The sequence below is a fragment of the Ochlerotatus camptorhynchus genome, unplaced genomic scaffold (genome assembly GCF_037179485.1).
Source record: "Ochlerotatus camptorhynchus isolate MF236.1 unplaced genomic scaffold, CSIRO-AGI_Acam_v1.1 ptg000401l, whole genome shotgun sequence".
In the NCBI taxonomy this organism is placed as follows: Eukaryota; Metazoa; Arthropoda; class Insecta; order Diptera; family Culicidae; genus Ochlerotatus; species Ochlerotatus camptorhynchus.
Window position 1 is genome coordinate 1,376,149 of NW_027040887.1, and position 24,244 is coordinate 1,400,392.

Genomic DNA, 24,244 nt, shown 5'->3' on the forward strand with positions numbered 1-24,244 from the left:
TAGCAAGGTTCAAAGCTATTCCTGAAATTTGGAGGTCATGGTTTCAACCTAAGTAACCTTTTCCGAGCAGGAGAAAATAACTGTATTCATCAGTTAATTCAGACCTGATAACAAAATTTAGTACTGACCAGCACGACATAAGAGATAAAATACCAAAGAATAATACCGACAAAAAATACTCGCAAATACTTTGTAAATAACAAAAAATGATATTTGGATACCAATATAATACCTGTGTGGTATTATTTTGGTATTGCATTACCATAATTAAGTATTGGAATAGTATTGTAGGAACATTTTATTTTTTTGGTATTCTTTTTTGGTATTTTACCTCTTATTTCAGGCTCATCCATACTAGAGAGGGTCTAGTATAAGAGAGGAGCGGATTCAAAACAAACTACCTTAGCAACCTATGCCTAGGTGATTTCTTGCAACACTGCCAATTCAATCGAGATAGGCCCTTCTCGATTTGTTCTTGATTTGACAGTTCGTTTGGCTCAACTAATGGCAATCTATCCAGCAGGCCACTTTTCACAAAAGTTGATAAAATTATGTTTTCCGTTGTGTACCAACAGCGTACCATAGCGTACCTTCAAGAATTTTGAACTTACTTCGCAAATTCCTTGTTTTAGAGTGTCCTGCTGAATAGACGGGTGATATTTCGAAAATCTTCATTAAACCTTTCAAAACATTCACCAATATAGTGTACCAATAGCGTACCTTCCTAATCTGAGGTTCATTTTTAACGTACATACCTCAAAATTTACCATACTTATTAGACCTGTTCATTTTAAACGAAATGTTCGGAATGTAACGGGTCAACCGTGATTACTGTTCGTCATGTTAATTTGAACTTCTGTGCAAATTTTCAGCAAAATCGGTGATGATTTAGAGGTGCTTCAAGTTAATTTTATGTTTTTAAGGTAATTTACGGCTTACAATATTTGTATCTCGAGACTGAAACAACGAAAGCTGCTGTAACAACTTTCATAGCAAAGTTTAATGTGTTATGTATCAACTTTGTAACCAAAGGTTGACTATTCGAAGTGATTTTATTGAAGTTTGACTTAGTTTCATGCTCGAAGATATCTTAAAAAGTGAAGAATTTTAAAGTATTTGTTCTACGAATTTTCCACCCATATGATATAAAAATGTGTAGTGTACGGCATAATGTTTCTCATATTGTTCTAGAAGTTTCGTTCCAACATAGTTTTCGTGTATATTTCATAGATTGAGAGATAAAAATCAGAAAAGAGGCCGTTTTAGCTAAAATTCACAAGACAACAGAACCAATAAAAGTCAATTAGATTGACAGAACATAGTTGCATTGCTTTTCAATGACGACCGATGACTGTTTCATTGATATATGATTTTTTCATAAATATGAATCCTCAGTAGACGTGTTTTTTTTATCAAATGCAAGTGTCACTCGAACCATTCAAATGTTCGTTATTTTATAAATTGCTGTTATGGTTCGAGTGACACTTGCCTTTGATAAAAAACACGTCTACTGAGGATTCATATTTATGAAAAAATCATATATCAATGAAACAGTCATCGGTCGTCGTTGAAAAGCAATGCAACCATGTTCTGTCAATCTAATTGACTTTTATTGGTTCTGTTGTCTTGTGAATTTTAGCTAAAACGGCCTCTTTTCTGATTTTTATCTCTCAATCTATGAAATATACACGAAAACTATGTTGGAACAAAACTTCTAGAACAATATGAGGAACATTATGCCGTACACTACACATTTTTATATCATATGGGTGGAAAATTCGTAGAACAAATACTTTAAAATTCTTCACTTTTTAAGATATCTTCGAGCATGAAACTAAGTCAAACTTCAATAAAATCACTTCGAATAGTCAACCTTTGGTTACAAAGTTGATACATAACACATTAAACTTTGCTATGAAAGTTGTTACAGCAGCATTCGTTGTTTCAGTCTCGAGATACAAATATTGTAAGCCGTAAATTACCTTAAAAACATAAAATTAACTTGAAGCACCTCTAAATCATCACCGATTTTGCTGAAAATTTGCACAGAAGTTCAAATTAACATGACGAACAGTAATCACGGTTGACCCGTTACATTCCGAACATTTCGTTTAAAATGAACAGGTCTAATACTTATTTATATAAAACTCTTTATAATACATTATATATAAAATCTGTAGAAGGACGTGAAAAAATAATAATATTTGAGTCTAAGGAAAGACGTGGTGATTGGAAATCTTTTACAAATCCTTCTCAAGAGTAGCTGTTATCGTAGTAATAGCAAGTTGAAAAGGAATGTGTTTGTAATTGTTTTCTGAAATAAGGAGCTCGGTTGCCTTGTGGTGACCGATTTTACTTACTGAGCAGGAAATCATGGATTTAATCCCAAATACCTTCCGCAGGCCACTTCTCACAAAAGTTGATAAAATTATGTTTTTTGATCATAAAATTGCATTCAGGGAACAGTTGTGTTTGCGCATGAGTGAACCAATGCCGTCTGGAGAAAACTCTAATGACGGCAACACTGCCCGAAAAATTTTTAAGGAATGGAAAATCGCCAGAAATCACTGGCCTTTACGAAAGGTTGCTGGAGCGATTGTATGTGCTTCTCACAATATTAACAGTAGATCTGACATCAACATTGAGGCATTTCAAAGCTATGCCTAAGAAACACGGGCTCTTTATGTCGAACTGTATAGGTGGAACCCATTTTCGCCAACCACCCATAAATTACTGGTACACGGAACGACCATAAGCAGACATGTAATTTTACCGATAGGCAAGAGGCGCAAGCGAAGATGCGCAAGACACACGGAACAAGAGTATCCGTAAGCTCCGAGAACATCATGCCCGAAAATTTAACAGAGTATCTAACATCGAGGACGTTTTTAAAAGACTGTTGATCACCTTCAACTCGGTGGTATTCTTGACTAACAAAAGAACAAGTTTCTTAAGTTTGGTGAAATATGCCCGAAGAATATAATGTTTGTTTCGTAAATATATATGCTTCGTTCCATTTAAAGTTTTCCGTCAATGCGTACAATGACAGTTTACTAAAAGGTTGTTCCACATGATAATTTATAATTGATATAGGGTGCCTCACAAAAAAAAACACATACAATTAATTCTATCTTTTTTCATTTTACATGCTACAAAAAATTTGTGCGAAGAAGACTTTTAGATATATTCAAAACCTTAAATTTTGATGAAGACAGTATGTTGTTATGTTTAGAAATTTTTGAGTTACAGTTAAATTTCAAGTTTTTTTTAGGGAAAAATAAGTTTTTTTAACTAATTTATTCAAATTTAATTAAAGTTGTCCTCGTTTTTTCCTCAAATATTTCTTTAAGTATGGCTTTTCAGATGATACCACAAGAAAAGTTTTAGCAATCCAACTCCATGTGATATAAGCATTTTAACACCACTTGGTTTTTTGGGCAAAATAGTCTATAACTTTTAATCGTTAAGACTTATCAACATGCTTTGTTCAACAAAAACGTTAACCAAATTTTGTTCTACAAGTTTATCCAAGACCATTTTCTAAAAGAAAATGGTTCAAAAAAGATAGAATAAAAGAACTGTTTAGGGACACCCTAACTAAATACTTAATAAATGCTTTAAAACAGTCAACTGAAGAGATAGATAAATGGTGTACTGAGTAAAGTAGTCTAAAATGATATTTTCTACAACTTTGCTCAGCAATGTAACTACCTATAACATGAAACGAAAAAGTTAGAATTTGATTTTGGATTTAAACGAGGACCACCCTAACCGGCTTTTTGCTCAATAGAAGCATGGTATGATAACAAACAACTTCTCTCACGACACTTAGCATCTAAAATGAACAAGAACGAAAAAAAAAACAATTGTTTCCTGCTAAATTGTCGATTCGGACCATAGTGCAGAGATGGAAAAAATCAAAAAAAATCCCAAATCAGGAACGACCGAAAATAACTGCTGATCTTGAGATCAGCAAAATCACAAACAGAAAATCATGGCAGATTTTAACCTTAGCTGATTTTGAAGTAACAAAAAAAAACAAAAAGGAAAATCAATAGCTTGGTATTACAGTCAAAGTAAAAAACCGACATCCACCACCATTTTGGAATCCAAGATGCGGACCAAAATCCAATATGGTGGCCCCCGGACAGGGAATGTGCATCTAAACCCAAAATTAGCTTAGATGCATATTTCCTATCCAGGGGTCACCATATTGGATTTTGGTCCACCATCTTGGGTTCCAAAATGGCGGTGGATGTCAATTTTCCACTTACACTGACTCGAGCCCATTCCGTAGATACCCATATTGCATGGGTTTAGATGCATATTCCCCGTCCAGAGGCCGCCGTATTGGATTTTGATCCACCATCTTGAATTCCAAAATGGCAGCGGATGTCAATTTTCCACTTACACTCATCGAGCCTATTCCGCAGATACCCATTAGACTGATGCAAAATTTGAAATTTTCGCTCCACAGTGCTCAAATGGTTTCAAATCAGGTCCTGATTAGTTTCCCAAAATTTAAACTCATTTGGTAAGAAACTGACTTGGCACAAACTATTCGAAGTTTGTATGGAAATTACTATGGAAAAACCAAACTTTTTGTTCATTGTCGTTTACCCATCTTCCATATTGCTTTTTTGAAAAAAAAATTATAATTATTCTTACGGGAAATTTTCTAAGCTACAACTTTGCGGAATATTGTTTTTCAGCCAAATGTCAAATTGAATTGTTATTAATTGTTTAAGAGAATGATAATCTTATGGCATGATCAAGCAGCTGTTCTGAGGGCAACACTGTATTCTGCAGTGACATAGTAGCCATGATATTTGAGCTCTATTTTTCGCACCAGAAACACCAATGTTGCCTACTGAATAGTTGAATGAGCATAATCATAAGACATCAGTGACTTGAATCATTAATAACTTTTGTTTTTTACATTTGATTGAAAAATAGTTTTCAACAAAGTTGTAGCTGAGAAAATTTGCTACAATCACTGCTATTATTTTTAAAAGAATAGTGATGTGGTGAATTGTTAGATAGATATGAACAAAAAAAAATGTTTTCCCATAGTAATTCCGATAAAAACTTGAAAAGGTTTGTGCCACGTCAGTTTCTTACTAAAGTAGTTCAAATTTTGGAAGGCTAAGCAGGACCCAATTTGGAACCGTTTAAGCACTGTGGAGCGAAAATTTCTAATTTTGCATTAGTCTAATACCCATATTGCATAGGTTTACGCCATATTGGATTTTGGTCTGCCGTTTTGGATTTGTGGAAGCCATCTTGGGTTGAAATCCACCATTTTAATTTCATCTGGAATGTTGACTTGAATTTCGGAATGCCCCAAACTCAAGAATTTAACATATCTTCTAATCCTATAATTTTCGATGATTTTTATCTTGGTTGATATTGATGCTGGTTGATTTTGGGAATCGAAAATCACGGCTGACATTGGTCGAAAATCACGTGTGATTTTCGTGGCGATGATGGCTTGTGATATTGGTGCCTGTGATTTTGATTGATATTGATCTTGAAAGATTCTTTCTTCTTATTCGCATTTCAAGCTTATTGCATATCGCATATTAGCTTATTGCGTGCTCTCAACTTAGTGTTCTAGATGCACTTTCACAGTTATTAATTAAGAGCTTTCGATGCCTGTACCATTTTTGCATTAGTATAATTGTGTGGCAATAATATTTCCAATAATTCTTCTATGCCCAGGGAAGTCGAGAAATTTACCAACCCGAAAAATTCCTAGACCAGACCGGGAATCGAACCCAGCCACCTCCAGTATGGTCTTGCTTTGTAGCTGCGCCTTTACCGACTGAACTAAGGGAGGCCCCGAAATCTTGAAAGACTGCTGATTTTGATTTTCAGATCTTGATTTTAGCCAACACCCAGACAACCAGATGTCGTATAATAATAACCAGACAGTATCGTAAATTTCAACAGTTTAAGTCAAAATCGCATATAAGAATGGCATACCTTGTTTAAGTTAAATCGTATAGAATGCAAATTTCCGCCCTATATGCGATGACTCATTTTTCCGTCGTACTGTATAACAAATTAAATAGGATTACATCGTAAGACTTTTCCAAATGAATTTGTTATTACAGATTAAATCGTATATGATGATAAATCAACTTGTTTAAAATTAAATTAAACTATGCACGTATATGGTCTCCACTTTTGTACGTACAAGCCATTTATTTTATTTATTTTTTTTTTATATCTTTATTAAGAAGACTTTCAGCCCTGGGCTGGTTCGTCTCCGACAAAGCCATTTATTTGTATTCTATACGAATTGTTAGACTTTATACGGCAAGGATTCATCAGTCGAAGTATTAGCCTTTCTAGATGACGGGTCGTCGCTCACTTTGATAGAGAAGGAAGTTGCGGACCAGCTTGGTATGGAAGGGGAACTGGAGCCACTTTGTCTACAATGGACAGGAAACGTAACGAGAATGGAGTCGGAATCAAGGGTCATCCAACTCGGCATATCTGGGACGGATAGTAGCAAGCGTCATACTCTCGAGTGCGTACGTACGGTTGATCGTTTGGATCTTCCTCCGCAGTCCTTGCAATTCAATCAACTGGTTCAACAGTTTCCTTACCTTCGGGGTCTTCCGGTGAAAAGTTATAACGGAGCCACCCCTCGCATCCTAATTGGTTTAGAGGACACGGAGCTACTAGTAACGTTGAAGAAACGAGCAGGTAGACCTTCTGAACCAGTCGCAACGAAAACTAAACTTGGTTGGACAGTATACGGAACGGTGGAAGGCCTGAACGAACCATTTGAACACCGTCTTCTGCACATCTGTTCTGGTTCCAATGATCGGGAACTACATGACGTTGTCAAGGTGTTTTTCTCGATCGAAAACACTGGTGTAGTGGCTGCGCCAGCGGTAGAAGCAGAAGATGTCCGGCGGGCACGGGAGATCATGCAACGGACCACGGTTCGCACAGCTTCCGGAAGGTTTGAGACGGGCTTGCTGTGGTGCTATGATTATATCGAATTTCCGAACAGTAGACCGATGGCAGAGCGGCGTCTTAAGTGCCTAGTGCGAAGACTAGAGAAAACACCTGAACTCTACGAAAACGTCAGGCAGCAGATTGCTTCTTACGAGTCCAAAGGATACGCTCATCGAGCATCGGCGGAAGAGTTGGCCAAATTTGACCCTCGAAGAACTTGGTATCTTCCCCTCGGAGTGGTTATTAATCCAAACAAGCCGGGAAAAATTCGAGTGGTTTGGGATGCTGCGGCGAAGGTGGATGGAGTCTCGTATAACTCTATGCTTCTGAAGGGACCGGACCTGCTCGCGTCTCTTCCTGCGGTTCTACAGCGTTTTCGTCAACGGCAGATAGCAGTAACGGGTGATATCAGAGAAATGTTTCACCAGCTCCTGATTCGCTCCGAAGATCGTCAAAGTCAGCTTTTCCTGTGGTACGACAGTCCGTCTGGCGAAATACACGTCTATGTCATGGACGTAGCGACGTTTGGGTCGACATGCTCACCGTGCTCTTCCCAATACGTCAAGAATCTGAATGCAGAAGAATGGAGGTGCGAGTTCCCGGAAGCTGTAGATGCTATCGTACATAACCACTACGTGGACGATTATCTCGACAGCAGGGATTCTGTGGAGGAAGCGACGAGTATTGCAACAGCAGTAAAAGAGGTCCATGCGAAAGACGGATTTGAAATCCGTAATTGGCTATCGAACTCGGATGAGGTTGTGCGACGGGTCGGGCACGACAGCGTTGCAGATCTTGCCAAGAGCTTTGCAGTAGACAAAAACAATGGCACGGAAAGAGTTCTGGGAATGTTGTGGCAGCCTTCCAGTGACGTTTTCACGTTTTCCATACGCTTCCGTGATGGGATATCCCAGATATTGAACGACAGGGTTGTTCCAACGAAGCGCGAAGTCTTGAGGCTTGTAATGAGTCTTTTTGATCCTCTTGGCTTAGTGGCCGCTTTCGTAGTACACGGAAAGTGTATCATCCAGGACATCTGGAGGTCCAATGTGAGCTGGGACGAGCAAATTCCGGAAGAGATCTTCAACCGATGGCGTCGCTGGGTGGAAGTACTGAAAGAGCTGGATCAAGTCACTATCCCTCGCTGCTACTTCCCAAACTATTCACCAAACAGCTTGGACACACTTGAATTGCATGTGTTTGTTGATGCAAGTGAGGAAGCGTACGCCTGCGTTGCTTACTTTCGCATCATCGATCGTGGTCAGGTCCGCTGTGCACTTGTATCTGCAAAATCGAAGGTCGCTCCACTAAAACCACTGTCAATTCCGCGGTTGGAACTGCAGGCAGCGGTCATAGGAAGCAGATTGGTGAAGTCAATTGAGGAAAACCACACGCTGCCGATTCGTCGTAGAGTAATCTGGAGCGATTCAAGCACGGTGTTATCGTGGATACAGTCGGACCAGCGCAAATACCGTCAGTTTGTGGCGGTTAGAATCAGCGAAATCCTAGATGTGACCAATATAGAGGAATGGCGTTGGGTGCCAACGCGCCTTAACGTAGCGGATGAAGCAACGAAGTGGGTGAAAGAACCCAGCTTCCATGCGGATTGTAGGTGGTTTGTCGGACCTGAGTTTTTGTACCAGGAGGAGTCGGCGTGGCCAAAAAGGATTCTGCCAACGAAGGACACTGCTGAGGAGATGCGCCCGATACATGCCCATCATCGGAAAATTCCTGAACCTCTGATAAACTACAGCAGGTATTCCAAGTGGGAAAGATTATTGAGAGCCACAGCATTCCTTCTGCGGTGTGTGAATAACTGCAGAAGCAAAATCAACGGAGATCCTGTCGAACTCAACCCCATTTTGTCTCAACGGGAGCTGAAGAATGCCGAGGAGTTTCTTTGGCGTGCCGTGCAGATGGAGGCATATCCTGATGAAATCATCGTGCTCGGAAGACAGCAGCAACAATCGAGTGCAGCAAGGTTGGAAAAAACAAGCCCGCTTCACAAATTATCACCTTTCGTCGATGAGACGGGAGTAATTAAACAGGAAGGGCGAATTGGTGCTGCCAACTACGCTTCCTATGACGCTAGGTTCCCAATAGTGCTTCCACGGAACCATTACGTGACTGGACTCGTTTTGGATTGGTATCACCGTAAATACGCACACTGCAACGTGGAGACTATTGTTAATGAGGTTCGGCAAAAATTCCACATTTCTAACTTGCGCACGGCAGTGCGCAAACAGATACGAAAGTGCAACTGGTGTATCGTCTACAAGGCTACCCCACGGGCTCCGAGAATGGCGCCCCTTCCAGAGGCCAGGATGTCTTCATACGTACGTCCTTTCTCCTTTACCGGAGTGGACTATTGCGGACCTTTCTACATCCGGATCGGTCGTAGTAGTGTGAAGAGATGGGTAGCGCTCTTTGTGTGCCAAACCGTGAGAGCCATCCATTTAGAGGTCGCAAGCAGTCTGTCAAGTGAATCCTGCAAAATGGCTGTGCGACGGTTCATCGCAAGAAGAGGTGCTCCGCAGCAGATCTTCAGTGATCAAGGAACCAATTTTCATGGCGCTAGGAAGGAGTTGAAACAGGAGATTGCAGGCATCAACCAGAAACTGGCTGACACCTTTACCAACTGCAACACTCAGTGGATTTTGAATCCACCAGCTGCCCCACACATGGGTGGCTCGTGGGAACGACTGGTCCGTTCGGTCAAAATAGGTTTAAACACGCTCTCTACCAGCAGGAATCCGGACGAAGAGACCTTTGGAACCGTTCTGGTCGAGGTTGAAGCCATCGTGAACTCTAGGCCGCTAACGCACGTGCCACTTGATTTGGAAGATGACGAAGCGCTTACCCCCAATCATTTTTTGATGTTGAGCTCCAGTGGTGTTGTGCAGCCAACCAAGTCGCCTGTTGATACTGGCGCTGTTCTCAAAACCAACTGGGGCCACGCGCAGAGTCTTTTAGACCTCTGCTGGGCCAGATGGGTAAGGGAATACCTCCCGACTATCAGAACACGCACCAAGTGGTTCGATGACTCTATACCAATTCAACCAGGAGATTTGGTGATGTTGGCGGATGGTGGAATACGGAACAGCTGGATTCGCGGAAAGGTCGTCAGAATTTACCCCGGAAAGGATGGCAGAATCCGCATCGCTGACGTCCAAACTAGTAGCAGAGTGCTTCAGAGGCCAGTAACAAGTCTGGCTGTACTTGAGGTTCAAAGCAGCGGTACAGCTGGAAGGAAGTTCCAGCAATACGGGCCGGGGAATGTTGGAGACAGCCAGTTGCATACCGGTCTTGAAGCGAGCCAAATTGCAGCAGGGCAGCTGACTGGGCGTAACGCTACGCTTGACAGGACAATTGACATCATGGATGACAGAACAGGTGACAGGACAGATAAGGAGAGTTATAAGAGAACAAATAAATAGAAAAAGGAAGACAGATTAAAAACTATTAAGTACTTACTTTCTTTCGCATTTTAAAAGTGTTTGCTAGTGGTATAATATATAGTGAATTCTTTTTTTTTTCGTAAGTTTACATGAATTAAAATACTAGCAATTATTAAATTAAAATTTACATACAGATAGCACAACACATTAAAAACAGTTTGTTGACACAGTGAACTTCAACAGGTGAAGTGGATTAAAATTTGTAAGTTTATATATTTAGTTTTCTAAAATTAATCTAATCATTAAATAAAACCTACAGCTAAAAGCATTCTCATTCAAAACTTGAGTTTGCTAACGGAAGATCCGAAAATTCACCGAAGTTTACATTGCCGTCAGCAACACCGACAATAAGCTCGCATAAGTGGCGTCAACAGCCAATGAGCAGCCAATACTTTTACATCTACCCTACCTTAATAAAAAGCATTGTAATGATAAGTGAAAAACTTTGAACAGCAACGCTCCACGTAAATTTACATGATGGATATGCTGTAAAAGTATATTTATGAATAAACATAACTTTGCTGTCAGCATTCCAAATCTCAACCGAGTAGCTAAAGTTTGAATACTTGCATATTGACTCGAGTCCGAGCGTTGCCTCACTTTTCATGCTAAGACACAGCTTTTCTCCAAACATCTTCCACCTCAAAGCGCAAGGGAGAGATGGAGAAATCTTCACCGAGTAAGTTATAAATCCGCAAAATTCAAGCGGGAAAAGTTTTTCCCAACCATCTGTGCAGCAATCTTCTTGATTAGTTTTTAAACACGTATCCCACACTTTCCAACTTGGGTAATCCTTAAAGCCATCAGTACATACTAAAAAAAGGAGCTCATGCTCATTGTGCTCATGCTGAACTGTTTTAACAGGATATATGGCCAGATGTAGACTGTGAACGAAAATGGCACAGGATATCTTCTGCAATCGTCCCCGTATCGGATTGAACTTTTACCTTTCACAATAATTGTTTTCCTGTCCGTCTTCGAGCGGTGGCAGTGACCTTTACCTTCACAACATGTGTTGTTCCGAATGACTCCCTGCTAGGGTGGTTCTTAAGACTTTCTTGACAGGAGTTGAAATTTGTCACCACGACTCGTGATTACATCGCTCGTCAACGACCAAGTTCACCATAAATTCCGAACAATTTACAACTTTCAGCAATGACCCCATCGATCAACAGAGGACGGGTCGCAATTTGATTGTGCTGTAGTAGTTGAGCTCTTCCTTCCTACTAGCAAAAGGATTGCGAGGGATGATGACGGTAACATTGAAGTGCCAGCTCACGTTGAGTGACATTTGTCAATTTGTCGTTAATTGTATTAGATAGGTCCTGACTGGGATGGAGGGCGATGATGGGCGGAATTGTAGCAATTGAAGTGCTGTTGTTGATGTTGTACTGGGCCTGCTACAGCACAAGTCACCAACAGATAAATATTCACATTTTCACTGAATGTTGAGAACTTAAAGCAATAGGAGGTAGGTTGATTTTGTCATGTACAGGTCGGATATCAATTACAGATGTCGTGTCGGTGTGGTTTCTTTGAATCTGGTCCCACGTCAACTTGATTGGAGGTTAGTGTTCCAGTTTGATGTTCCCTTCGATAGTGCCGTTCAGCTTTACGATTGTACTATAATATCAGACATGTTGACTCATTTTGAGGATTCCGGTAGTGTTAAACCTAACAACAGAAGTGGAAGTGTGAACGAATCAGTGTATCAAAAAGTGTAGAAGCGATGCTTGTGGATGTGGTTCACATGCCTATGTAAACTGCATTGCCGTGAGATGACAAATAGACTTAAGCGCCACCAAGGTAAATTTTCACTTTTCACCATATTCGAATTCTGCATCCTAAAAGACACTTCAAATTTGTACAAAATTTGATTTTGAAGCATGCAGATACATAAAGTGACGTCAACCATACATTTTCGGTGAAACAGTGCAATTTTTTCTCTGTTTCTACACATAAGTGACGTCCGCCATACTGACTTTTTAAAGGCTTTTATTAAACATCAAGGATCATATTATTATCTTCGTTTAGATGAAATTGAACAGATCCAGTAATATTATTTGCAAATTTTCGTAATCATTTCGAGGATATTCAAAAATATTTGTTTTCTGAACAATACACTAAATTGATTTACGTCACATTGTCATCTTGCGGCAGTGCAGGTAAAGCTTGCCTGCTACCGCTAGATGCGCTAGTGTTCACAGAAATAAAAGGAGCCACTTATGGATGCGAAGTTCCATTTCTGCTCTGTGCTCAAGGATAGTTCATCTCCAACCATGTTGCGATTCGTGCCCATTTATTTATTTTTAATTTTTTATTTGTTTTATTACTTTATTTGTACTCGCTCAATCAAGTAAACTTTACAGAGCCAAGTTATCATTTTGGTTATACAATGAATGTCTTAAATCTAAAATTACAGACTTTGAACCGATTACTCGCGGTCTTCTCGAGGTTAGAGGATGGCAATTGTATGGATCAGGAGAGGGAGAAGGAGATTTCTAAAACATGTACTTAATCCTATCAACTCTTTAATTATACAATTATTTTAGAAACAAATATAAACAATACAAACTAAACACAAGGTTAATCAAACTTACAATCTAAAGTTAATATTCTCGAAGCAAACATATTTGATGATGTATGATAATTGCCTACCACTCATTGTAGCACGGGACCTAAGTCCGATAGCAGTGGGCGCTCCTCACTGTTTGATTTGATCAAGCTTAATAACCTCGGATTGTCCTCAACATGTCACTATATGAAGGGCCAAAAACGGTTTTGATGGATCTATAGGTAATTCACCTATACGCTTCCACGGGATGATAGAGAATCTCCTTCCAGCCACATGATCATACAATTGGTAAAAAACAAGCTGTCCGACAGAAGGATATCCCAATGAGTGTGGAGAAGAGCCCTTCCTTTTTCCACGAGATGTTAACAACAGGGAGTTGGAGTTGACAATTTCACTCTCCCCATCCAAATCGCTTCAATTGGGTGCCCTGGTGGTCTTTCCCATCATTTATCGGTTCATATAATAATATAATGTGCATTATATGCATATGCTATCTTTTTGTGAAAGTATATAAGATGACTTACCTTTGATGCTGAAGTAACTTACCTAACTGATAACCATCTTCCTTCTTGTCTTTTGTTGGCCTTCTTGTCTTTTGTTGGCCTTCTTGTAGGTGGTTGACCTAAGGTCTCCTATTCTCTGATGGGACTGTCAGCTTAGGTGTAGCTTCCAGGGAAGAGCATTTCTTATTCAGCCGCTGGATGCCAGTCAGACTCTTTTTGAGCCGCATCTCCGTGGTGGACAGACGCTCGGAGACGAATCATTTCCTCTACCGCCGTGTTATGGTTACTGCGCCAGTGTTCGCTTCGCACCTCCTCACTTTGCTATTTTCGGATTGACAACATTGCCCAGGCTACGCCACCCAGCTATGTCCATAGTTCAGCTGGTAGTCGTTTGTAATCATATGACTCGTGGAGGCGTGAGAACCGGAGCTAGGAATCACTCTCCTTCCAGGTTGTCGACTCACCATTTTGTAGCTGTTAAATAAAACGTGACCGAGTCAGTTGCATCGACCCTCTCCGATTTGAACCAAACTTGGTGGAACGACTTATTTTAGGCCAACAATCAAAAATCCAACGTTTTGTACCCATCGACTCACCCCCCGGTTCTGGAGACTGCCCCCACTTTTTCCGATCTTCAAGAAACACCATTTTTCTTTTGAACATATCTCTGGACCAAATTATGCTACATACAGGATTGGGCACTCATTTTGAAGGATTTTTAACGTACGTAATTTTTATGCAATGATGTCAACTTGTCGATTTTTGCAATTTAAAACTTAAAATGCAAATATCTCAAAATGCCCCCACTTTTTTTTCTAATTTTGATAGCACCAAAATGTTCGGCAGACATTTTTACATAAGAATTACCTAACCAAAAAAAAAAATCTTTTTTTTTTGGGAGATATGGATTTTTAAAGATTTAACGTTTTTAAAAAGTTCCATTACTGTACAACCCTTCAATATGAAACGTTGGACAATCCTGAAAGTTGATAGAAACGATGAAACCTGTAAGTTTGATGAGGATCGAATCCTTCTTTCATTTTATACAAGCAAATGCTCAGATAATATTAAACCAGATTTGTTTCGACAGTGTTGCCAGCGTTGCAAACTTAAATTTAGATTGATAATTTTTCTTATTTCCAACACTTTATTTTTTTGCGTTCGGAAATGTATTTCATATTACATGGTATTTTAGGCAGATCCACTCGTTTTGCGTTTCTTTATTTATTGATTATTTTAAATAAACTTTTGAAATATTCAAAAACTAATTTGATTCTAAATTAAAGCAGCCGTGTTTCTATCCTACTTATTGCTATCAATTATTGAACAAATATCATCTAATACATTGAGTAGCATGAGTAATTACTTCTTCCGTTTTGCCTTAGATTTGGGAAGTGAATTTGAACGCTGCACCAAACGCTGACAAACTGCACCGATCTTGCTGAGTCCATTGCTTGCACGTTATTTCCTCGATAGATTTATCGTCCAAATATGACCAAATCGTTTTTCTAATCGAATCCAAATCGCCACAAACTGTATTGGCACACTTATTCAAAAAGCATGGCTCCGATGGTGGATCACAGAGGTTCTGCTTCAGTACGTCTCTGTACGAAGAGAATGCTTTCGTACCTTCTACTTGCCCTTGAATTTCGTTGAACTTAGCACTCAAAAATTTGAGTTTAAAATTTTCGTGAACCACGCATACGCAAACTGTGTGTGTTCCTGCAGCTCCAGCCAGCACACACTCTGGTGGCCGTAGCTCAGCAAATTTTGAAAACCCAATGTCGATTTTGGGAAACTTCTCTTTAAAGAAAGAGAAAGTTTCCCTGAGATTTGTCAGCACAAACCGCTTTTGCTTCAGAACACGAGAGTTTCCTTCTCGAACACTCTTGAATTCCTTCTTTCCGGCTAACTCTTTGCTTACATCAGCTTCACGGTAAAATGATAAAACCGTATGCACGACGTCTTCTGAAATAGGGTGACCTTTTCTTGGATTAGGTGAACAGAGAACACCTTTCTGTTCAACGCACTCTTCATATTTCGAACTAATCTTTCGGAACACTCGAACTCGCCTGTAGATCACCAAATACAATCAATTAATTCTAAACTCTGTTCTAAATTAATTAAGCTTTTTCTGAATTTTGCGCACAGTCCAGGATTTGGGCAAAACTGACAAGACTTGGATTTTATCGCTATCTTTCGTACAAATCCGAAACTTTTCTTTCAGCTGCTTGATTATCTCCTCTCCATCTGCCTCATATTGTCCAGTCTGTGATTTTTGTCTTCTTCCATAAAGCAATCTTCGCCGAGAGCTGCGGCAAATGCAGTTTCCAACGCTTTTGAAGCAATGGAGTACTTTCCTGTGAGATATTTCATCGATCGGTTCACCTTATGTCTACGAATCGGTGATTGACCAAGCGACTCCAGCGTGGTGTCCAAACTTGAAAATGTCAATTCATTTCTAGCGGGATCTTCGACATCATCGCTGTCATCTTTAACCTCTGTGTTAAATAAGTAACAGCTTGAAAAACAAATTATACAATTTAAGACCCACGCATCGGCTGATCTGCCGAAAAATAGTCTTTTGTAATTTAATGTAATTTTTTGCACAGGGGGGGAGGTAGCTCATCGATTCTTCCGGTTCGCCTCCTAGCATCGTGCTATAAGGTACCAGGCGATAACCAGGGTAGTTGATCGATAGCTCGATGACGTCATTTCGTTGGCGTCTGCAATGGGAAATTCTCATAGCAGGCGTTGACGATGGGACGTTGTCGAGTTGTTGAATAGCAACTATCGTGGTAACTCACCGATTACCTGTCGATCTGCCAAATTTGGAAAGACGTCTGCATTGAATTGTCTCATATAATAATATTCCGCCCACTATATCACAAGAAATTGCGAGTAGCTGAGTGGAAAGGAGATAAGTTAAGCATTGGGTACAGGATCAGGTCTCCCCTGGGTGGTGCAAGAAGATGAGCGCAATAGAATCATCAAGTTGCCATAAGGCACGGAATGAGACTATTGCATGGCAGGGTAGTCAAAGTCTTCCATACGTTAGTCATTTCAGGTGGATTAGAACAGGTTTAGGTTTAGGGTGGGCGTTGGCCAGATTTGGATTTTTCAGATATAATCCTAAATAGGACCTAGATTATTTAATACACTAGTAACCTCAACTTCTAAAATAGTAGTAGTTACAGTGCCGCATTATCTAACTACCACTGCCTGCAACTAATGTTGGAGGGGTCAGCAGGGCTAATTACGGATCAAAACTAACATAACTCTAACACTGAAATGATCCCGAAACTAACGCTCATTCATTGCACTTTGAGTCATTAAGTAGTTTTATTTATTTTCCTACTTATCTATCTACACACTTAGTTTTTTCTACCGAGCTCGGCTGTGTGGGTCTCGGCGGGGAGGTGGTTTCGCTGAGATCTCGGCGGGAGTGACATTTGATTGCCGAGTCTCGGATAATGCCTTTTCTAATAATCTGCCTACGTTTCTTTTATTTGTTATCTACTTCATCCCTTTTTAATTTGTCTGCTCTTCTTTCCTCTTCTTTTCTTTTGTTTTGTTTGTTTACATATAACTAATACTAATACCTCCTTGTTTTCTCTCTAATTTGTCTACTATGTCCCACCATCAAGATGAGAGATGAGCTACCGTACATGGTACACGCTCATATACACTCCCAAAATAGTATTCCGCAAGTAAGTATATCACAGAGGCAACTAAAGATCCAGAAACGAAAACCGATAACGCTGAAGGTAATGAGCTGTGGTGATTTATATGACTAAATAGTAATATTTATTTATACTAACCTGAACACAACGTGGGGTGACCCAAATCCAAACGATCACTAACCAAAATAATAGACTTATCTTTTTTCAGCAGCACTACACCAGCCAGCAAAGTTCAACAATCCATCGTTGCTTATGCCTTTGTTGTCGTTTAGAACCAGTTTTGCGAGGTAGGCGACGATTGTGCGTATTTTTCGCGTAACTTTTGAAAAGAGCCTATTTATAGCCTGAACAATACGTAAAGAGCAAATTGAAACATTGAACGTCGCGTGAAAGTGGAACTTAATGAAGGCCTAAGTACTTTTTCGTAGTTTTTAGTTTTCGGATTTGAAAGATCGTCGGTTACAGTGTCCTGCTTACTGAGCAGAAAAACGCGGTCCCAGGTCCTTACATATCAAAGAGATTATGGTAAAATCGCTTGTGTATCGTGTATTTTGCGAAACTCGTTGTTGCCGTTGGTTCCGGGTTTGAATGGATACAAAAATTTGAGCAACGGTATTATGTGATATGAGGGGCTCGGTGGCCTTAGAGCAACCGTTTTTGCTTACTGAGCAGAACATCATGAGTCTAATCTCAGGCCCATCCACATTCAAGATTCGTCAATCGTTTTATTTGTTAATATGACTACATGGTAATAACAGCAACTCGGTGATTAAAAAGGTGCTCGTCTGCCTAGTGGCAAACGTTTTTGCTTACTGAGCAGAAGACCGTGGGTTTAGTCCCAAGCTCCTTCGCGTTATATGATCGTTAGGTCATCAATTCAGCTTATCGTTTACCAAAATGAACCCTGCTGCAAACCCAACCCTCTTATCCAACATCCCAGTGATTCCTCGTGGAAGTGCAGAGGTGTTCTCGGCTTCCATCAAAACGAGTGTCATGTCAACACAATCCTTCCCATTCCTTTCTTGACCTGTATTCGGGCGCGGCCGGCGCTGGTATTGCCTAATTTAAGATCACCAGTTTTTACACATTGAGGATGATTGCTAGTCCCAAGCATCGTCTATTGGTTCTCTGTGTAATTACAGCTGATCTGGCAATAACAGAGTAGCAACCGTGGGCGGTCAATCAAGCTCAAGCAAGCAAGCTCAAGCTTAATGTAATTTTTTGCACAGGAAACGTATTATTTTACTACCATTCGCAAACGTACCATTTTCAGCATGAGGTCCCTTATACGATTCCTCTTGCAAAGCATTTTCCCTTACTGCCTTATCGCATTGAACGCAGATTTTGCGACCCTCAATCACATCCTTTACGTGATGATTAAAATCGTCGTAAAATTGTTCGGAAATTGTTTTCAAATTTCTTCGGCGAATATTTGAATGCAGTTTTAACGGGTTACAGCATTGCTTCTGCTTAGCTGCATAAAACCGTCCGAACTGATTCGCGTGGCTTTCATACACAGTTTTCAAACTGAGAACACCGGATCGAAGTTTGAAAAGATTCCATTCCCGAGATGAGAACTGACGGGAGGACCAATGCTGTTTTGCGATAGTACATTTTCTTTTTAAGTACAATCCAATCGAACACGCCATTTTTAACCAGATAGTAACGACTGCAAGTGACACTTCTCAGACACTATCCGTAAACTGGGACGGGACACGACAATCGAGAATATTGTTGTTATTGATATTTGTTATGCATACCTCATTGCAAATTTTTCATGAGGATTGACGGTGTCGTTTCGTGTTGCCAAGATTGCAGAAAGTTATTTAAATTGTTATGAAGATTTATGATTTGGATCAACAAATTAATACATGCAGCCGAAACCAGTTCTTATTTGATTGTAACAATTCCACTAAATTTTAAAACACAAAATGCAATGTTCATTAATATTTTTTTTAAATATTAAAACCAGATAACAACTTTACAGCAACCAATATCCGGGATCAACATCAATACATTTGACACTTCGTTGATTTCGGCATCACTGGTAATCATATTGGTGGGTTCCATTTTATTCACTGGCTGCTACGGTTGATACTGCCTAATCGACCAATCAGCAACTGGCTCCAGTTTGACAGCAAATTGGCTCCAAATAGCCACCCGATTGTCGGGTCCCGTCCCAGTCCGTAAATACAGTTTGTTTTTAGTATCAAGTAGGCCTTGACAAACTTGTTGAAATTTGAAAATTAAAGCGGCGTTTGTCTGCCAGATGCGTATAAATCTGTGCAGCCGCTGATGCACATTTGAAAAAAGTGATACTACACTGTGCTATTTTCTAGATGGCAACACTGTCGAAACAAATCTGGTTTAATATTATCTGAGCATTTGATTGTATAAAATGAAAAAAAGGATTAGATCCTCATCAAACTTACAGGTTTCATCGTTTCTATCAACTTTCAGGATTGTCCAACGTTTCATATTGAAGGGTTGTACAGTGATGGAACTTTTTAAGCTTAGCTTAGCTTAGCTTAGTCTGACTGCACGTATCGATAGTTGCACTCCGTGATTGATCTGAACCAGTGAAATTGTACAAAGAATCAACTGAATGGGGCTTGGGAGTAACCTGCCATTCTCAGTGTACATGTTCCAGTGACTCCTACCTTTAAAGATCAATAACGTCACCGGCCACGTCCTTGCAATCAGGTGGGAGAGGGAAGGAATGTTAGTGTGTGACTTTTGTTGTTTTGGGACCGTGTTTACCTCTGCATCCCACAAAAGTCACAGGAAGGAGGTTTTGTTAGTGGGTTAGGTTCGTTGGATCAGGATTCACCTTGATAAGTGATGCGATCTTTTGTTTTGTGTAGTTATTTATAAGTGTTTTCGATTTATGCTCTAAACAGCCGGCTGTCTAGAGATGTAGATCATTATTAGATGTGTGTATACCGATTTAAACCAACAATAAGGATACTGTTGGGGCCACTCACAAAGTGTGATGATGGTTTATTTTATTTTATCAATGACCAAAATAATTAATTATAAGCGGTTTGAACCGATTTAAACCAACAGCAAGGATGCTGTTGGGGCCACTCACAAAGTGTGATGGTGGTTTACTTGATTGAATATAAAATAATTATTAGAACCGATTTGACCCGATTTAGACCAACAGCAAGGATACTGTTGGGGCCACTCACAAAGTGTGATGGTGGTTTATTTAGTTCGGAAGAAAATGAATATGTATACTTCTTTTTTTTTTATATAATAGAACGAATTTGTACTGATTCAAACCAAAAGCAAGGGTTCTATTGGGGCAACTCACGAAGTGCGATGGTGGTTTATACTATAAGGGCATAAAACAAAATCAAGAGCCATTTCGGTTTCCATAGCTTCCTAGACACTCGGCCGCAAAATAATCTTATCCGACGGAAACGTCTCGATCATCGCGCGATTTACCGTATTGATTCAAATTCCGAACAGTGCGTTAAAATCATCCTTTGAAAAACACCTTTTTTACCTAAAATATTGCTGATCCGCTCAGAATGTATTTAAACTCACGACTTATCGTAATATGGACATCCTAAAAGAAAATTTTTCAAAATCCGTCCCATACAAAAACACAAGTGCTCAGAATTTCAGGCCTATATGCCTGCTGGATACACTCGGAAAACTCTTGGAGAGGATCATCCTAAACAGGCTGACGAAATACACGGACAGTGAGCACGGATTGTCGGAGAGGCAGTTCGGATTCCGGAAAGGGAGATCGACGGTGGATGCAATTCGGATAGTGGTCGAGAGAGCTGAGAAGGCGTCTAAACATAAGCGGAGAGGAGATCGATATTGCGCCATGATAACGATCGACGTCAAGAATGCGTTCAACAGCGCCAGCTGGGAGACCATCGCCGAAGCACTGCATAGAATGAGGGTCCCTGACTACCTGTGCAGGATCCTGAGGAGTTATTTCCAGAACCGGGATCTGGTCTACGAGACAGACATGGGACTGAGATCGATTAGGATCACAGCGGGAGTTCCACAAGGCTCCATCCTTGGTCCAACGCTCTGGAATGGGATGTACAACGGCGTGCTAACGCTGAAACTGCCCAAACGAGTTGAGATCGTTGGCTTTGCGGACGACGTCGTCTTGACGGTAACAGGCGAGACGCTGGAAGAGGTGGAAGTGTTGTCAACCGAGGCAATCGACATGATTGGTAACTGGATGCAAGGAGCGAAGCTGCAGATAGCCCACCACAAAACGGAAGTGTTATTGGTCAGTAACTGTAAAGCGGTACAGGGGGCAGAAATCACCGTCGGGGAGCACACCATAGCCTCGAAGCGTGTGTTAAAATACCTGGGAGTGATGATCGATGACCGGCTAAACTTCAACAGCCACGTCGGATATGCCAGTGAGAAGGCTTCAAAGGCCATCAACGCGATAGCTAGAATCATGCCAAACAACGCTGGTCCCAGCAGCAGCAAGAGGCGTCTTCTGGCCAGCGTGTCATCATCGATACTGAGATATGGAGGTCCAGCCTGGGTTCCAGCGCTGGAAACGAAGCAGAACCAAAGGAAATTGAGCAGTACGTTCCGGCTCATGGCCATGCGAGTCGTGAGTGCGTACAGAACCATCTCGTCGGAAGCAGTATGCGTTATCGCCGGTATGATCCCAATCGGCATCACCCTGGCGGAGGACAGCGAGTGCTACAGGCGGAGAGAAGCCGGAAGAGTACGGAAAGTTGTGAGAGTGGAGTCATTGGCTAAGTGGCAACAGGAGTGGAACACGACGGAGAACGGTCAGCAGGGCAGTCACGCAGATTATGTCGGAGCTGCAGCCTAAATGGAGAGAAGAGCAGCGATCTAGCAACGTCAGCTAGCGCTGAGAGTACGACAAGTGCATGAGCACAGCCACCCCTCGAAGTAGTCGCTTTACAGTGTTCCCGTGGGGATCCAGGCAGAGGAGAGAGTAAGGAATGGATTTTAGTGAAGCTGTACTAGGCAACTAGTGGATACCACACCGTGCCAACTTCACTACAGGCTAGGCTTCTTGAAGCTTTCCTAAACCTTACTATAAAAAAAAAAGAAAAAAAAACACATGCATAACGTACATCATTTTCAACTAGCCCCTCAACCCCTGCTTCCCCTGCTTTGATTTTGCCACCACTGCACATTTAATTCTCGAAAAATGTCATTATTGAGCTAGACAATCAATAAAATACGAATACGACTGTAAAAAACAGTTCACCTCAACCAAAACTAATTGAATCATATAGGCTGACAAAATCGGGTCAAAAAGCTAACAAAATCGGGGGCTGACAAAATCGGGTCACCACTGTATACACAATGTAATTAATGAAAATAATGTGACTCTTACTGTTTGTAATAAGTGCTATATTCGCACCCCTCGACTGTAATTGGATGATTGTTGCTGACCTTTTTCAACGCTAGATGGTGCGTGAAGCGATATTTTGCGGGTCGCCATTGAGCAATTCTCTACAGATTGACGATTTTTTAATTTTTTTTTTAATTTGTCGGCTCCGATTTTGATGAAAATTTGCACAGTTGTTCTTTTTTAGTAAAGATGCCAATTTGTGTTATCAGCTCTTCAAATTGAATCACGACTACTTTTCTAACAGGGCCTGTGTAAAAATAGTACTAATGAGTTAAAAATATATATTGCTGAAACGGCCTGTTGGATTGATTTGGTGTCTTCAGCAAAGTTGTAGATATTATTTTGGCAATAATGCTAAAAATATACACTGTAAAAAAATTCGTTTGTTTCAATGAAAAAATTATATTTGTTATTAAAAAAGTTAATTTCTCAAAAAGTGCATTTTTGAAAATGTTCGTTTTAAGCCTCATTGAAGCTCATAATGTTTGCTACAAACTGGCAAAGTTTGGTGAAAAAGTTATGATTTTTTGAAAATTTCACGATTTTTACATTTTCATTAAAAACACATGATTTTCAAGCGTGTATATTTTTTCAAGAATCGCATTTTAATTTTGCACAACTTTCCCGAAGACACCATAGCAATCAAGCAAGCCGTTCTTTGCAATATAGGCATGTTTATTTCATTAGTGTTTTCTACACAGGCCATATTGAAAAGTTAGGATTCATTACATCTGATCAGGGCTCTACATTTTCGAAGCTCTAAAATAAACTCGTGTTTTTTTTTCTCATACATACGTGTTCGACGCTTCATTTCTATAACGCCTAGCTAGACTATCAGCAAGAAATGATAGTGAAAAAGAAGCACGCTTAGAAGGAAACGCTGGCTGTGGAACTTCTCGTCGTTGCTTTGCTCATCGCTTTCAATGTAACTAACGTCGATTTTTTAGTTAAACGAACCTCATTATGGCTTTCAATCCCCTTTCACGAATACTCTATCACCGATCTTTCAATTTGTTTAAAATGCGTTATGTCCCGTTTTTGATAATTTTTTTTAGATAAATATATGGATGGAAGATAAATTAAAAATATTACGTGTACTCTTCACGTGTTTTCACGTGAGAAATGCTTTAAACGTGTTATTTCATTTTTCGTCATATACGTCATGAAACCTCTGTTGATGTGTTTCATGAAAGAGAAAACTATCAAAGTCGAGCGCTCTTTCGCTCATCCGTTTCACCGAAGCTTGAAAGGAAGACCAATAGAGCGACGGGAGAAAGAGAGCCAAGCGCTTGAACATTTGTTTGTGCACGCCGACTGAGGTTCTAGAATGCTGCGAAGCTGTTCGACTTTAACAGAAAAAGAAAGCCAGCAGTTTCTTCGTCGCATCGATTTGGTCGATTGAAGCTGATATTGTGACGTCCTGCATCTGATACCATGAAAAGGTATCGTTACTAACAAAACTAAAAAATTCATTTGATGAATATTGAGCTAGAACTAAATAAAAGTGATATGATGTTCAAACTAGCGACCCTTACTGAAGGAGCAATTCCATTCAAATTAACGATTTTTTAATTTTCTTTTTTATTCATTGTCTTCAATTTTGCATAGTTGTATCAGTGATCTTAACGGTAATAAGTCAAATACTCAACACTGTAGTAGTGAACACCAAAAAC

At 40.1% G+C, this 24,244-nt stretch overlaps 2 protein-coding genes across 3 annotated transcripts in view; one reads left to right on the plus strand and one right to left on the minus strand.

Moving 5' to 3' along the window:
* Window positions 1-24,244, minus strand: part of rdgC (retinal degeneration C) — a 215,609-nt gene that overhangs the window by 120,820 nt on the left and 70,545 nt on the right. The window lies entirely within an intron of this gene.
* Window positions 6,465-24,244, plus strand: part of LOC135710680 (uncharacterized) — a 29,741-nt gene continuing 11,961 nt past the window's right edge. The window contains exon 1 of the mRNA XM_065233329.1: window positions 6,465-9,965. Coding sequence (XP_065089401.1) covers window positions 6,465-9,965 — 3,501 coding nt within the window. The remainder of the gene's footprint in view (window positions 9,966-24,244) is intronic.